Source organism: Pelophylax lessonae (assembly GCF_965119305.1).
Source record: "Pelophylax lessonae genome assembly, chromosome: 9".
NCBI lineage: Eukaryota > Metazoa > Chordata > Amphibia > Anura > Ranidae > Pelophylax > Pelophylax lessonae.
Window position 1 is genome coordinate 82,864,446 of NC_138776.1, and position 17,174 is coordinate 82,881,619.

The 17,174-nt window shown below is 43.6% G+C and overlaps 1 protein-coding gene across 1 annotated transcript in view; it reads left to right on the forward strand.

Moving 5' to 3' along the window:
• A2M (alpha-2-macroglobulin) overlaps positions 1-17,174 on the forward strand; it is a gene marked incomplete at its 5' end in the record, with an annotated part of 182,584 nt that overhangs the window by 21,780 nt on the left and 143,630 nt on the right. The window contains one exon of the mRNA XM_082267710.1: positions 689-763. Within this exon, the coding sequence (XP_082123836.1) occupies positions 689-763 (75 nt within the window). The remainder of the gene's footprint in view (positions 1-688; positions 764-17,174) is intronic.

Genomic DNA, 17,174 nt, shown 5'->3' on the forward strand with positions numbered 1-17,174 from the left:
GGAGGAGATCACGCAAACTTAAGATAAGAAAAAACAAAAGAAAGTATGAAAACCAGTAACCTCTTAATAATCCCACACATGTGAGAAGTAAATTAAGTGGCCTAGGGATTAATCCAGGGCTTTAGGAACTGACCAGCGAATGAAGAGATTGCACAGCCTGTGTCGTTGCACTGCAAAGGAAGGGAAGGTTTCTCTCTCTGATTTTCTGGTACACGCTGGGAAAGGAGGGGGTCCCGGGTCTGTAATACACACTGGAGACCTTTGTGTCCCCTGTTTCTGTGCCAGGTAAATAATACAATCTGAGGATCTCTATGCCAGATTGTAATTTAAAACTGTTTCTCAAGGGCTTTTTAAAATGTCACATCAGGTTTAGACCCCACTGGGACAGCAGCGGGCATTCACTATTCATTGTATTTCCCAACACAATTCAGATTTCCTTTTGTGTAGCTGGGCAGGAGGTTATACAAACTAAGCAAAAAAGAACCTGATTCCAAAAAAACAGTTCTGTAAATAGATATAAGGCTAGGCAAACACGCTGCATCATTTACAGAGCAGCCTTGTGCAAGGGTCACTGTGTAGAGTTTGTAACTCTTGTGTGATTGCCAGAGGGGCTGTACACAGATGGAGCTTTATAAAGCCTTCTGTCTCCGCAGTGCTCTTCTTCCTGACCAACATATCTGGGCTGCAGAATGTGGAGCTCCACGCTGGGACTGTGCCTGCTTCTCACCGTCTTCCATGGAGGACAACCCAGCAACCCTGACCCGTAAGAAATTCCTTTTTTTACAGTATTATGGATGATAGTGCAAATAAGAAGTATCATTTTTTTTTACTACTAGGCTTTTTATATTGTACTAAATAGTAATAACAATGATTACAATAATAATTGTTGCTCTAGAATGATTATTGTGGTTAACAGTTATTATTATTATTAGCAAAAATATAATAATAATAATAGAAAAAAAGGGGGATTTTTGACCGAATGGTCCTAGAAACCAGGTAAGGTCATGTAAGGGTGGGACTATAGCAGATCTGACACCGGTAGTGATCACTGCTCACCTGTGCAATGTCATGCTATTATTGTATATTATGCCGCAATTCACCATGCTGCTAATTGTTGCTGCCATTTTGCATTTTATGATATTTGTAATAAAATACGTTTTTTCAATTTTTGCTTACCTTTTTTACTACCGGTATCAGATCTGATATAGTCCCACCCTCACATGACCTTACCTGGTTTCTAGGACCATTAGGTCAAAAATCCCCCTTTTTAAAAAATGATTCAGGGATAAGGATCTGATACTGAAAAAAGGGTTGATTCACTTTTTATATCTTTAATAATAATATCCATAAATAATAAAATAAATAATAATATCTATTTTTACATATTTAACTATTAATAATAGTATAATAACAGAACAGAAAAAATATATATTCAATTTTTTTTATGACTATTAAAGATAATAATATTATTAATTATATTATTAATAATATATTAATGTTTTTATTATATATTTTATATTACTAATATACTGTACTTTCTATTTAAATATATACTTTGTACAATGGGGTTGATTTACTAAAACTGCAGAGTGCAAAATCTGATGCAGCTGTGCATGGTAGCCGATCCACTTCTAACTCCAGCTTGTTCTATTAAGCTTTGACAAAAACCTGGAAGCTGATTGGTTTTTGTTCAGAGCTGCACCAGATTTTGCACTCTTCAGTTTGAGGTTCACACTAGTGCATGCAGAACACCGCATGTGATTTGCACAGGAATCGCACCGCATTCCTGTGCACATCATATGTGATGTCTGTGCGGTGTGATTTGAGCTATACATTCTGTATGGCTCAAATCGCATCACATCCAGTCCAAAATGATGCAGGACCCTTTTTTGTTCCGCACCTGAACTACACTGCATGGATGTGAACAGCCATGCAATGCAATTCTGGCAATCACACTGCAGTTTGCGATCTGTTTTTTTGACTGTCATTAATCTAACAGTGACACCTGCAGCAGACGCTGGACGCTGTGCGATTGCTATGCAGTGCGATGCAAACGCAGAAAATCTTGTTTCCTGCATCGCATCAGTGTAAACCAGAGTTTAGTAAATCAAGCCAATATGTTATATACTTCTTTTATTTCATCAATGGTACTACTATTATTATTAAACCATAATTGTCTTTGAACCACTTCAGCCCCGGAAGATTTGGCTGCTAAAAGACCAGGCCCTATTTTGTGATTCGGCACTGCCTGAATTTAACGGACAATTGCGCAGTCGTGCAACGCTGTACCTAAATTAAATTGACGTCCTTTTTTTCCCACACACAGAGCTTTCTTTTGGTGGTATTTGATCACCTGTGCGATTTTTATTTTTTGCGATATAAACAAAAAAAGAGCGACAATTTTGAAAAAATAACAATATTTTTCACATTTTTTATATGAAATTCTCAAAAAAAAAAAATGTAAAAATCAAAATTTTTTAACATGTTAGGCTAATTTCTTTTCTGCTACATATTTTTGGTAAAAAAAAATCGTAATAATTGTATTTTGATTGGTTTGCACAAAAGTTATTGCGTTTACCAACTACGGGAAAGATTTATGTCATTTTTATTGGTTTTTTTTTAACGAGTAATGGCTGTGATTTGCTATTTTTTTTGCAGGACTGCGACATTGCGGCGGACAGATCGGACCCCTGATTGACATTTTTGACACTTTTGGGGGTACCAGTGACATTACTACAGTAATCAGTGCTAAAAATATGCACTGTTACTGTAAAAATGACACTGGCAGGAAGGGGTAACTTTATTGGTGATCAAGGGGTTAAGTGTGTCTCTAGGGGCGTGATTCTAACTGTCAGGGGGCATGGCTAGTGAAGTAACCACAGAGACATGAGATCCTTTATAGCAGGATCGCATAGCCTCTGTGCCTACTTCAGTGAGAATTACAGACGGCTGTGTTTACATCAGCCGTCTGTATTTCTCCCTCTCCTGCGGGAGATTGCGAGTGGCCGGTGGCCATCAGAGCCACCGGTCACACGCGCTGGCTAGCAGGGCCGGATTAACATAGGGGCTATTGGAGCTGCAGCTCCAGGCCCCTCCCTGAATATAGGCCTATGCCAGTGGCTTATCGATATCTACGTGTGCTGTCTTGAAGAAGAAGTCCCCTCTGCACTGCACATGTGAAGGAGAGAAGTCTCAGCTGCTGCAGCTGAGTCCTGTTCCTGCCGATGCCTGGCTCCTATCACAGGATCTGTTACACTCACACAGATCCTCAGTGTAAAGGAGATGCAGGCAGCCGTCAGGGGGAGGGGTGCTGATGTCATCCTAACCATCAGAAGCCCGGGAGAAAGGAAATATTTCATGCTGCTCAAATGAGGTTAGTAAATAGGGAGAGAGGATTGTGCAAAAACTCTCCTGGGGGCTGTGATGATTGTGGGAGAGGCTGCTGCTTCCCCCCATGTAATGTGTTCCCTTTTGCCCACAATGTAATGTGTTATGCCATACAGTGCCCACCATGTCATATGCTGTGCCATGCAGTGCTTGCAGTGCAATATGCAGTGCCCACCATGTAATGTACTGTGCCATGCAGTGTCCACTATGTTATGAGCAGTGCCCACTATGCCATATGATGTACCATGCAGTGCCCACCATCAGAGGCGTAACTAGAAGCTTCAGGGCCCCGATGCAAGAAACCATGAAGGGCCCCCCAGACCCCTGGCCGGGGCCCTTCCCTTCAAGCCTGGGGCTCTTCCCACTAATCCTGGGGCTCTTTAATCTCATTGCATGGCCTTTTATTATGGTCCCGCATCAGGATCCTTTCACAAGTTCTGCAGTGGGCCCCCTTCCTGCAATCTTGGGGCCTCCCCACAGTGGTGAAATGCCAGGGCCCGGTCGCAAGTGTGACCTTTGAGATCCTAGAAGTTCACCCACTGGTTTGCTACCGGGCCCCCTGGAGCATGGGGCCCGGTAGCGATTGCAACCCCTGCAACCCCTGTAGTTACGCCCCTGCCCACCATGTAATGTACTGTGCCATGCAGTGCAATATGCAGTGCCCACCATGTAATGTACTGTGCCATGCAGTGTCCACTATGTTATGAGCAGTGCCCACTATGCCATATGATGTACCATGCAGTGTCCACCATGTAATGTGCTGTGCCATGCAGGGCCTACCATTTAATGTGCAGTGCCTATCATGCCATGTGCTGTGCCATGCAGTGCCCACCATGTCATGTGCAGTGCCCACCATGTCATGTGCTGTGCCATGCAGTGCCCACCATGTCACATGCAGTGCCCACCATGTCATGTGCAGTGCCCACCATGTCATGTGCTGTGCCATGCAGTGTCCACCATGTCACGTGCAGTGTCCACCATGTCATATGCTGTGCCCAGCATGCAATGTGTTTTGCCCGCTGTGTAATGTGCTATGCAGCAGTGCCCACCATGTCGTGTGCTGTGCAGTGCCCACCATGTCACATGCAGTGCCCACCATGTAATGTGCTGTGCCCAGCATGTAATACGTTGTGCCCACTGTGTAATGTGCTATGCAGCAGTGCCCACCATGTCGTGTGCCATGCAGTGGCCACCATGTCACGTGCAGTGTCCACCATGTCATATGCTGTGCCCAGCATGCAATGTGTTTTGCCCACTGTGTAATGTGCTATGCAGCAGTGCCCACCATGTCGTGTGCTGTGCAGTGCCCACCATGTCACATGCAGTGCCCACCATGTCACATGCAGTGCCCACCATGTAATGTGCTGTGCCCAGCATGTAATGCGTTGTGCCCACTGTGTAATGTGCTATGCAGCAGTGCCCACCATGTCACATGCAGTGCCCACCATGTAATGTGCTGTGCCCACCATGTAATGTGCTGTGCCCAGCATGTAATGCGTTGTGCCCACTGTGTAATGTGCTATGCAGCAGTGCCCACCATGTCACATGCAGTGCCCACCATGTAATGTGCTGTGCCCACCATGTAATGTGCTGTGCCCACTATGTAATGTGCTGTGCCCAAAATGTAATGTGTTGTGCCCAAAATGTAATGTGCTGTGCATTGCCCACCATGTCATGTGTATTGCCCACCATGTAATGTGCTATGCCATGAAGGCCTCCCATGTCAATTGCTGTTCAGTGCCCACCATGTCATGTGCTGTGTTGTGCCTATCTTGTCATGTGCTGCACCATGCAATGCCTACCATGTAATGTGCTGTGTATTGCCCACCATGTCGTGTGCCGTGCAGTACCCACTATAAAATGTGCTGTGCCGTGCAGTGCTCACCATGTCATGTACTTTGCCCACCATGTAATGTGCTGTGTTGTGCAGTGCCCACCATGTCATGTGCAGTGCTCACCATGAAATGTTCTGCACCCACAATGTAATGTGGTGCCGTGGAGTGCCCCAGGTAATGTGATGTCCAGTGCCCACCATGCCATGTGCAGTACCCACCATATATTGTGCTGTGCCCACCATATGATGTGCAGTGCCCAACATGTAATGTGCTGTGCCAGCCATGTCATGTGCTGTGCCCACCATATAAGGTGATTTGCCCACCATGTGCTGTGTTGTGTCCACCATCTAATGTGCTGTGCAGTGCCCACTATGTCATGTGTTGTGCCCACCATGTAATGTGCTGTATCCATGTATCCACCATTTAGTGTGCTGTGCCCACCATGTAATGTACTTTGCTATTACCCCCATGTATTGTACTATACTGTGCCCCCCCCACAGACTCACCTCCCCTCTACCCTTTCTCTCTCTCGCCCCCTTAACCCCCTCTCTCCTACCACTCTCTCTCACTTTCACCCCCCTCTCTCTCTCATCCCCTCGCTTTCAGCCCCCTCTCTCTCTCTTTCGACCCCCCTTCTCTCTCTCTCAGCCCATCTCTCACTCTCTTTAATTTATTTTAACAAAAAAATGTTTGCGTTTTCATTTTATTTTATTTTTCATTTTATTTTTTTTCATAAAAAGGCCCACCAAAATCCTCAACACCAGGCCCATGATGCTCTTAATCCGGCCCTGCTGGCTAGGCAGGGAACAAGCGGGGGCACACGCTCGCCCCTACAGGCTCTTTGGCAAGCGATGTAGTACTACGTCACATTGCCTGTAAGCGGCTGCGTGCTGCAGTAAATATACAGGAGGCGGTCGGCAAGTGGTTAAATTGTTACATTCTAGGTTACTAGATTGTTGAATTTTTAGACAAAAAAACAAAATAACAAATCTAAGTGCCGGTTCACACTACCGCAGCATGACTTAAGGGGCGACCTGTGAAGTCGTGTGCACCGCGACTTCGGCGCGACTTGCACAGACTTCACATAATGGAAGTCAATGCAAGTTGCTCCGATGTCGTCCCGAAGTAGTACAGGAACTATTTTCTAAGTCGGAGCGACTTGAGTCGCTCCTATTAGAATGGTTCCAGTAGCACAGAATGGACCGCAACTTGTCAGGCTGACCAGTCGCCTGACAAGTTGCGGTATTGTGGACCGACACTAAATTAACTTTATTTTTTATTAGAGTTTTTACCGTGTGTTTGTTTATTTACACATTTTCTAATTTTCAGACTTTTTTGTTTGTTTAGCAAAAAATAAAAAAACCCAGTGGTGACTATATACCACCAAAAGTAAGCTCTATTTGTGTTAAAAAAAAAATTATAAAAATTTCATATGGGTACAGTGTAGCATGACCGCGCAATTGTCATTCAAAGAGTGATAGCGCTGCAAGCTGAAAATTGGCCTGGGCAGGAAGGGGGTATATGTGTCCAGTAAGCAAGTGGCAAAAAAGCGCACTGCAAATGCCTCAAAAGCACTGCAAAAGCGCCCAGCACTTTACTGGCAGTTTTGAAGCGAACCAGTGGGAAAGGGGCCTTAATGTATGTTAACTCACCAATGTGCTTCAGCATATACAGTATTCCCTTTTACTTCATAGTCAGTCTGTGCAGAAAATCCCCAGTGTAGTTGGAAAACAGGATACAAATGTGTGTTGATCAGTATTTGTACAGAATAAAATGAGTTACAGGCATAGTTCAGATATTTATTTCAACCTAACTTCCCCCCGGCTACAGAGACATCTTACACTGCTGTTCAAAAAACTATGCAAACTGAATTCAGATGGCTAAGTTGCAAAACTTGATTTACTAAAGGCAAATAAGCAGTTACATTTGCAAGGAAAGTTGCACTTTGCAGGGGAATTTATCCAGTGCTTAGCGAATGCGATGAAATTTCACTTTACAAAAAAATATCCATGTGCAAGGAAAATAAAAAAATAAAAAAACAGAAATGATGCTTTCCCTCATTCACTAAGGTCTGGGGAAAATTCTCTTGCAAAGTGCAACTTCTCTTGCAAAGTGAATATTGTATTTACTTTTATTAAAATACCCCCTAGATGTCACCAGTAGATTTGGCATCAGAAATTATGGGAAATAATGTTTGTACCCATATTTATTTTATTTTCCTTTTGGAATTTCGATCCATATATTGCCATTCCCACTTGAGAGAAGTCAATCATTATACAATAAACATACATTATTGGCTTCTCTCAAACAGGAATGTAGGAAAATCAGGAGTCCCCGCTGTCAGAACACAATAGCGCAGCAGGGAGGATTCCCCCATCCACACCAAAGAAGTGGATGGGGGAATCCGCTCCCTTTTTTTTTTTTTGATCAGCCTGTTGATAAAGAAATGTTAAAGAGTGACAACCAAGTAAGAGAATTGGGATAAAGAGGAAACAAGTGCTATTAATGTTCTATCCAACTTTTTATAACTTGCATAAGGGGATATATTGATGATATAATGGTGGAGGAAACATGCAGGCATCGGTCTGGGTACCAGCAGTAAAATTGACCATAAGAGAGCAGGGTACTGATACAAAAAATCTCTAACTCCTCCATTGGTATGGTTTGCTAAGTCAATTCTATATTTATAAGTAAACTACTACCAAATACAGCACTTTGCCCAAAGTACCAACCCAACACCAAGCAAAATGTACTGTATAACACTAGCTTAACTACTTTAACCAGTTGCCTACCGGGCACTTTCACCCCCTTCCTATCCAGGCCAATTTTCAGCTTTCAGCGCTCTCACGCTTTGAATGACAATTCCGCGGTCATGCTACACTATACCCATATGAAATTTTTATAATTTTTTTCACACAAATAGAGCTTTCTTTTGGTGGTATTTAATCACCTCTGGGTTTTTAATTTCTTACAAAAAAAAAGAAAAAAGAAATTTTGAAAAAAAAAAAGTTTTTCCTATTTTCTGCGAGTAAATTTTGAAAATAAATAAATTTTTCTCCTTCACTGATGTGCGCTGATGAGGCGGCACTGATGGGCACTGATAGGTTGCACTGATGGGCACTGATGAGGTGGCACTTATGGGCACTGATGAGGTGGCACTTATGGGCACTGATGAGGTGGCACTGATGAGGAGGTACTAATATGCCGCACTGATGAGCACTGATAGGTGGCACTGATAGGCGGCACTGATGAGCACTGATAGGCGGCACTGATGGGAACTGAGAGGTGGCACTGCTGGGCACTGAGAGACGGCATTGCTGGACACTGATGGGTGGCACTGATGGACACTGTCGGGTGGCACTGATGAGCAATGATGGGAGGCACTGATGAGCACTGATGAGCAGGCACTCATGGGCACTGACTGGCAGCACTATGGGCACTGATTGTGGGCACTGATGGCGGGCACTGTGGGCACTGATGGTGGGCACTTGTGTTATTTTATTTACCTTTTTTGTAATCAGGGCACTGGTGATCAGTGCCCTGATTACATTTTTCTTTGTCCCCTAAGCGCTGATTGGCTCTGCTCCTTCCTCACACGCAGTCTCTGTGTGAGGAAGGAGAGCTGGCGATGAGAGATGATCTCATATGTCTGATCACGTGGTAAATGGCCGCTGTGATTGGCCATTTACCTCGATCTGTGATTGGCTATGTCCAAGGGACACAGCCAACACAGATTTTCCCCGATGCGCGCTCGCGGGAGCGTGCGGGGAGTCTGTTACTGGGAGGCCGTATAAAGACGGCCTCCCGTAAATTAGAGCCCGCGCTGTAGTCGTACTTCGGCTATAGCGCGGGCCGGAAGTAGTTAATACAGTGCACTTTCACCCCCTTCAGCTTTCAGCGCTCTCACATTTTGAATGACAATTGAAATTGTTATAATTTTTTCACACAAATAGAGCTTTCTTTTGGTGGTATTTAACCACTTGCCGACCGCCGCACGACTATCTACGTCGGCGGTCAGCCCCTCACAGGCAAACTGACGTAGGTCTACGTCGCTTGCTTGTGAGGGTCTAGGGAGCGAGCACGCGCCCCCGGAGGCGCGCTCCCGCTCCCGCGTGGTCACGGACCCCCCCGCGCGTGTGACCGGCGGACTCGATGTCCGCCGGCCACTCTGCGATCGGCGGGGGAGAGGGAGAAAGTCAGGCAGCTTGTGTAAACAAGCTGCCTGTCATTCTCCTCGGTGTAAAGACACTGATCACACGGATCTACTATGTAGATCCGTTGATCAGTGTCCTTACAGCTCAAGCCACAGCCAATCACAGTAGAAAGCACGCCCCTAGGGACACACACAGCCCCTCCCTCCCAAATAAAGTTAGCCCCTTCACTACCAGTGTATTTTTACAGTAACAGTGCATATGTATAGCACTGATTACTGTAGAAATGTCACTGGTAACCCCAAAAGTGTCAAAAATGTCAGTCAAGGGTCCGATCTGTCCGCCCCAATGTCGCAGTACCGCAAAAAAAATCGCAGATCGCCACCATTACGCGTTAAAAAAAAAAACAACAAAAATGACAAAAATCTTTCCCTTTGTTAGTAAACGCGATAACTTTTGCGCAAACCAATCAAAATACGCTTTTTGCGATTTTTTTTACCAAACATAGGTAGCATAAAACAAATTGGCCGAAAATGTTAAAAAATTTAGATTTTTACATTTTTTTGGGGGGGAATTTCATATAAAAAAATGTGAAAAATATTGCTATTTTTGCAAAATTGACGCTCTTTTTTTGTTTATAGCGCATGATCAAAAAATCGCACAGGTGATCAAATACCACCAAAAGAAAGCTCTGTTTGTGGGAAAAAAAGGACGCCAAATTCGTTTAGGTACAGTGTTGCACGACCGCGCAATGGTCCGTTAAAGTCACGCAGTGCCGAATCGCAAAATACCCCCTGGTCAGGAAGGGGGTAAAATCTTCCGGGGCTTAAGTGGTTAATCACCGCTGGTTTTTTTTTTATTTCTTACAAAGAAAAAAAAAAAGAAAAAAGACAGAAAATTTTTGAAAAAAAAAAAGATTTTCTGTGAGTAAATTTTGAAAAGAAGTAATTTTTCTCCTTCACTGATGAACGCTGATGAGGTGGCACAGATGGGCACTGATAGGCTGCACTGAAGGGCACTGATAAGGTGGCACTTATGGGCACTGATGAGGTGGCACTGATGAGGACTGGAGGTACTAATATGTCGCACTGATGGGCACTGATAGGTGGCACTGACGGGTGGCACTGATGAGCACTGACGGGCGGCACTGATGGACATTGATGGGCAGCCCAGATGAGAAGGCAATGACTGCCAACACTATGAGCACTGATTGTGGACACTGATGGTGGGCACTGCTGGACATTGCTTGGGGGGACTTAAGGGCACTGTTTTTTACTTTACAGTAATCAGGGCACTGATGATCAGTGCCCTGATTACCTTTCCTAGGCTTCCCTTTGAGGAGGAGCCGCTGATCAGCTCTCCTCGCCACCCACACTGATAGTGAGAGGCGAAGAGAGCCGATAAACGGCATTTCCTCATTTACATGTGACCGGTTGTGATTGGACACAGCTGATCACATGGTTAAAGAGCCATGTCATCGTGGGCGTGCGAGAGAGGCTGTTCTGGTGCGTCGTCATATGACGGCGTCCCAGAACGAGAACTGCACCGCTCCGCCATCATTTGACGGTGGGTGGGTGGGTGGGCGGGCGGCAAGTAGTTAAAGTACAACTAAAGGCAAAACTTTTTTTTTTTAGTTTTGGATGGAGTGGAGAGAGATTAGAACCCCTGTCGGTTTCTATTGCTTTCTGTGACCCCCATTAGTAAGTAGGGTACTCTCTTTGTCCTGTTTACAATTATCATCAAAAGTGAAAGTAAAAGGAAATCCAAAATTCTGGGTTGCCCACAGAAAAATAATAGAGGGGAAATCTTCCAATGAGGACACTTGACCTGGGGGTCCCTAAGTGATTCCCTTAATTTGCAGGGATTTCCTCTCACTTCCTGTTTTGGCCATGGGACAGGAAGCTAATTGAAATCTCTCCTATGGGATACAGATGGCAAAAAATAAACTGACAGGGTTAATAGCCCTCCCCTACTCTATCCAACATAAAAAAAAAAATTCTGATAGGTCTATTTAATACTGATATTGAAACCTATTACACAGTATAATGTACCAAACACTAGGTGGAAAGGCCGATGAGAAATGATATATGGGTATTTTAATATGATTAATCATTTTTAGAATGTATGGCAGCGATGGCATAACCCCGTTCAGCGACCACAAAGCCTTTCTCCAACAGCCCCCCCCCCCCCCCCCCCGTACAATAGTCAAAACACCCCTCCAGCAACTGCAATAACCCCTTCCTCCTGGGCTTAACAGCCACGATAAACTTCCCTCCTTCAACTGGCATTCACACCTTAATGCAACCACAATATATTCCTCCAGAAACCAGAATATACACCATCTAGCACCCACAATATTTTTACTCTACACAGTATTCCTCTCCAAAAACCACAATATAGCGCATCAGCAGCCATGTACAGTATCTCTGCCCTACAACTACAGTATCTTCATCCAGCAGCTACAATATATTTTGTCCAACAGAAACACATCTCTCCCCTGTGATTACAGTATCCCCTTCCAGTAGTCGCAAATAACCCTTACCACAGGCCAAGGACCTCTTCTCTGTTGACTTTCCTATACCACATGAAGGCAATAGCATCAAGGTAGTGGACCTGGTTAAAGTGGAAGAGACAGGATAAGAACAGTTTGAGCACTGTCAACCTAGTGAAGAGCTGACCAATGTGACTTCACTAGACTAGCTACCTTTGACCCCAGAACAAAGGTATTGGAACCAGCTGCTTTAGCCTCTAAGCAATCATTAGGGCTTGTGTGGCCCATTGCTTGAATGATAGGCTCAGCCAGGGCAGCCATCAGAAATTTTGGGGCCCCTTACACAGCTTAAGGCCTGGGCCCCACCGTGCCTGACCACCAACATTCCGCAGGGCCCGCCCTCTGGCCGTCCCACCGAATCCGCCCACTGGCCATCCCACCGAGTCCTTCAGTGCACCCACTTCTATTTCACATCCCCATATATTCAGCAAAGAGATATCCCAATTCAACAAAGAGACAGCCTCATATTTTCAGCAAAGAGACATCCCAATCAAGTAAAGAGACTGCTTCATATATTCAGCAAAGAGATATCCCAATCCAGCAAAGAGACAGCCTCATATTTTCAGCAAAGAGACAACGCAATCCAGCAAAGAGACATCCCTTCAGCTGCATCAGCTTACTCTGCACCCGCTATGCTTTAGCAATTGCTAGTTACTGCAGCTGCAACTACTCGGTCTCCTTGGTTGGGGCCTTGGCGTCCGGGCCCCTCGGAATGCCTGGGCCCCTTACATGTGTATGGGCTGTCCCCCCCTGATGGCTGCCCTGGGCTCAGCAGTAATGCTTAAAGTCCAACTAAACTCACAAAAAAGCAGATGCTCGGTCTGACAGACTTTGTACATACAACCTCAATTTTTATAGTCATATACCTGCTTTGATGAAGGGTGTGCCCATCACACATTTATGTCAGCATAAAGCACTAGAGCAGGAGACCAAAAAAACACATTACCACTAAGAGAAATAAGGTATTGTAAGGCATTTACAAGTGAAAATGGGTTAAAAAGCATGATAACAGGGGAAAAAAAACTCCAAAGAGTGAAGAATGAACAAGAGAAAAAGTGATATGAAGTTCTAGGAAAGATTCTTGTGTGTGTAGTATTTAGGTTTCAGTCATATAGAGTTGTATAAATCAAAAAAGTAACGTAGAGCTGAAAGGGTAGGTGATTGTTACCTCCTCCATGTTATCCTCCTCATTGGGCACCAAGTGTGGGTCACATTGGAGGCCTACCCTGAGGTGGGTTCTTCTGGACTATGCTAGGCACTTAGAACGGGGTACCTAGGGTATTTTTACTTAAACAGATGACTAAACCCTTGTAACTCTCTCAATGTATTTATACACCACCATGGTCACTGATGCATTTGGGAGGGACAAGCAGCTCTAATGCCCTCTCCACTTGTCCAGCGTATCACTGCTACCTAACTACCAGTAACGGTATGGAGACCTTCCATGCACCTAGTGCTAACTCCATGCATGCACAACACTTTAACAAGGGGGCCCCCAGATCCCGCCCCCTATGTGAATGACTATGGGGTACCTAGTACCCTTACCCATTCACCAAAAAAGTGTAAAAAAGTGAATAAAAACAGTACACAAGTTTTTGGCAATTCCTTTATTAAAAAAAATCAAAAACAATATCCCTCGATGTAGATCCATCATCAATCATGCTGCCCCCCGCAGCGCCAAATAAAAAAAAAAACGAAAAAACAACGGCCTTGTTGAAGGCTCCCTGCCGACTGCCTGCTCCTTCGTCTGACATTTCTCATATAGGTAAAAGGCGGAGTCATCCGATGATGTCAGCGGACGACCCCGCTCCTTTGTGACATCATCAACCCAGCATGCCCCCTTTTGTTTACATTTCAGCTGCCAGTGGGAAAGCCACAGTTGTTAAAGCGGAGTTCCGGCCTCAAAATTTTTTTTTTAGATAAAAATACCCCCGGGACAGTCAGGGCTAGTGCATTTCAGCAATGATAGCCTCTGAACTGTCCCCGGGTTCACTTACATTTTAGAAGAAATACTTACCTTGAAAATGTCTTGTCCAGTGCTGCCATCTCAGGTGTGGGCAGCTGAACTCAGAGCATCCTCTTTGGTGTCCTCTTCGGTGACGTCGGAATCCCAGAATGCCCTGCACCGGCCCTGCTCGTCACTTCCGGTGCACAAGTCATCCCTGCACAAGTCAAGTCAAGTCAATGCAAGCAGGAAGTCACGGCGCGACCACGGCCGCAGAGGGAGGAAGTGGAAGGAAGGTAAGTATATTTTCTTCAAAAACAAGGTAGGTAAAGCAAAAAATAAATAAAAATTGTGATTATCCAATTCTTTTTCAGGTTACTTAGAGCAAGCAGATGTCAAATTTTCATTTTGAGGCTGGAGCTCCACTTTAAGGATGTGGTGGCCGGCTTCCTGGCCTGCTCGTTAACAACCAGCTATTCTTCACACAGAATTCAAATCGGTCGATCATTTTTCGACCGATCTGAATTCAAACTATTCAGAAAAGGAATAATCAAAAATGAGTCCGAATTTACATTCAGACCAAAACAAAAATTGCACATGTCTACAATTTGCACTTAACCTTCCTAGCGGTATTCCCGAGTATGGCTCGGGGTTACATTTCAGTGCCAAAAGCGGTAACCCCGAGCCACACTCGGGGTACCGCTAGGAAGATCGCTGGATCCTGGAAGAGAGGGTACTCACCTTGTCCCCGGGATCCAGCGATGTATCACAGTTATGTGCGGCTGCTGGATCTTCCTCCCGATGCTCTGTGCCCCAGCTTTCGTCTCCTGCGACGTGACGCTCGCAGGGGGGTGGAACCGGCGGCAAATTCAAATAGTAAAACACACCAAACACACTGATACATTGCAAAATAAAATAAATTCACATTAGATTGCCCCCAAGCGCCCTTTCCTGCAGTTTTACTGTACTTTTTATGTATATATATCTATATATATAGATATATATATATATATACGTATATATATATCTATATATATATATAGATATATATATATATATATATATATAATATATGTATACACACATATATATATATATATATAATATAATATAATATAATATATGCATATATATATGTATATATATATTTATATATATATATATATACATACACATACATACATACTTTAACTTATTTTTAGTTATTTATTATATTAGAATTTATGATTTTGTGTTTCATACCCGAGATGTTATAAAGAAGAACGCACAGTAAAAAAAAATCATATGTAAATAGTTGGTTTGGGCTGCTCATTCTTAAGAATTACATGCAAAATAATTGTACCGCTTTCAGCACCTAAAATCGGAAAGAATCATACCGCCAGGGAGGTTAAAAGTCAATACAGTACATCTGATACATACTGCATCTTCACATCACCCCTAGGCTTGACACACATCTCAACATTTTTATCCATCACAGGTCATATCATAAAAAAAAGACTTAGATATGAATCCCAATGACAGTACACTACATTGCGCTCTATACAAAAAGAGAGGAACATGTTCTAGCCTTGTAGGAGTCTATGGTTACTAGACCAAGTTTGGAAAAGAATGTGTTTGAGTCTCAATGTATTGTTCGTGTGATTTAATCATTTTTTATGCAATGGGTGGGGGTTCAGTCGATTTCCAGTGCTGTAGAATTAGCACCAGAACATCCCTGGTTATGAGTAAGGCTCTAGATATACAAGCATTAAACATAAAATATAGGAACATAAACTTAGTTACTGATTTGCAATTCTTTGTTCTGAAATATAGGAGTATTCATGTTTAGAGTAGGTCTGAAAAAAACAAACATTTTATTGTTGCAACAATATAAAATTTGGAAACTGACAGCAGTAAACAGATTTTAGGAAATATTCATGCATATTCTTACATAATTCTTGCTCTTATATGCTTCTGATCTGTGTATACTGAGGTGCTACAGACCATCTTTGTAACTTTCTCAAACTGTGTGCTACGTGAGTCGGTCAGCAATAATTACATCAGCCCTGGTCTTGTAATAGGAAAAGTGCATTCCTGGCACCTCCTAGGCCAATTAAAACTGGGACAAATTACAGGAATGGCTTAAGTTGGCAGGGTGGCGCAGCTGTCCGCACATACTTCTAATGGTTCGTAATCAATTTCGGATCCATACTGTTGCCCAACTAGAATTGAACTGCAGGTAGATCAGAGCTATAATTTACCCTACTCATCTAGCCAATGGCCCTCAATGTTCTGATACAGAATGGGGGCGCTATCCCAGTAGCCCCAACCTTGGCATGCCTTGAGTGGCTTTGACATCTATCCAATTGTCTGGGGTAAGAGAGGACCAGCATATAAGGGGTAAAAAGAATATATTCACATACCTCCAACTTTCTTAGTTGAGAAAGAGGGATGCCTTTTATGTAGGCAAAGGACACACAGCTGTAATGCACCATGGTATGAGGGCCATGAAGAATTGATACGCAAACAATGATTGTTTAAACCCACACATGATTTTTTTTTTAACCACTATTTTTTCTTTATATTTGCAGTTCAAATGAACAAATTCAATAATTTTGTGGTTGGGTGTAAGGTTTATCACAGTATAACACTTCTTTTTTTTTTTTTTTTTTAATCAAAAGAAAGGTTTATTGAGAAAACACACAATAATACACGTTATGGTACACACAGTCAAAATGTCATTGCAATACTTATAAAGAAATACAGCTCTTAGCCAGTGGTAAAAATACCACAACAACAGGTCGGAGACCACCTCAGACAGGCAAAGGTAAAGAGAAAAACATCTGAAATTGGACAGATTCCCTCTTAATTGTTAGGCTGTGACCACGGATAATACCATTAATTTAAAGTAACAACCGGTCCAGGACCAATTCCGTTGGGGCCCTACCCGGAGAACTCAGCCATACTCCCCATACTTTAAAGAACTTAGCAGTAGAACCCCTGTGCTGATATATAGATTTCTCCATGCGGAGAGTGGTACCCAATTGTTCTAACCACATCTTGTAGGTCGGGGGGAGGGGGTCCCGGGCCACCCAGTGACGAAGAATGAGTAACAGTATAACCCTTCTGGTACATTTCTTTATAGCATTCTATATATCAGATCAAAAAAGTGAGAAAAAGGAAGAAGGGCATTTGGATCCAAAAGAGGGACATTCCCTCCAAATTTAGGGACAGTTGGGAGCTGTGCATTCAGGCCAAGTATAAGTCTCACTAGAACCTTATCATTTTACTTCCTTTAGATCAGTGTTCACCAAACTGAGGCCCCC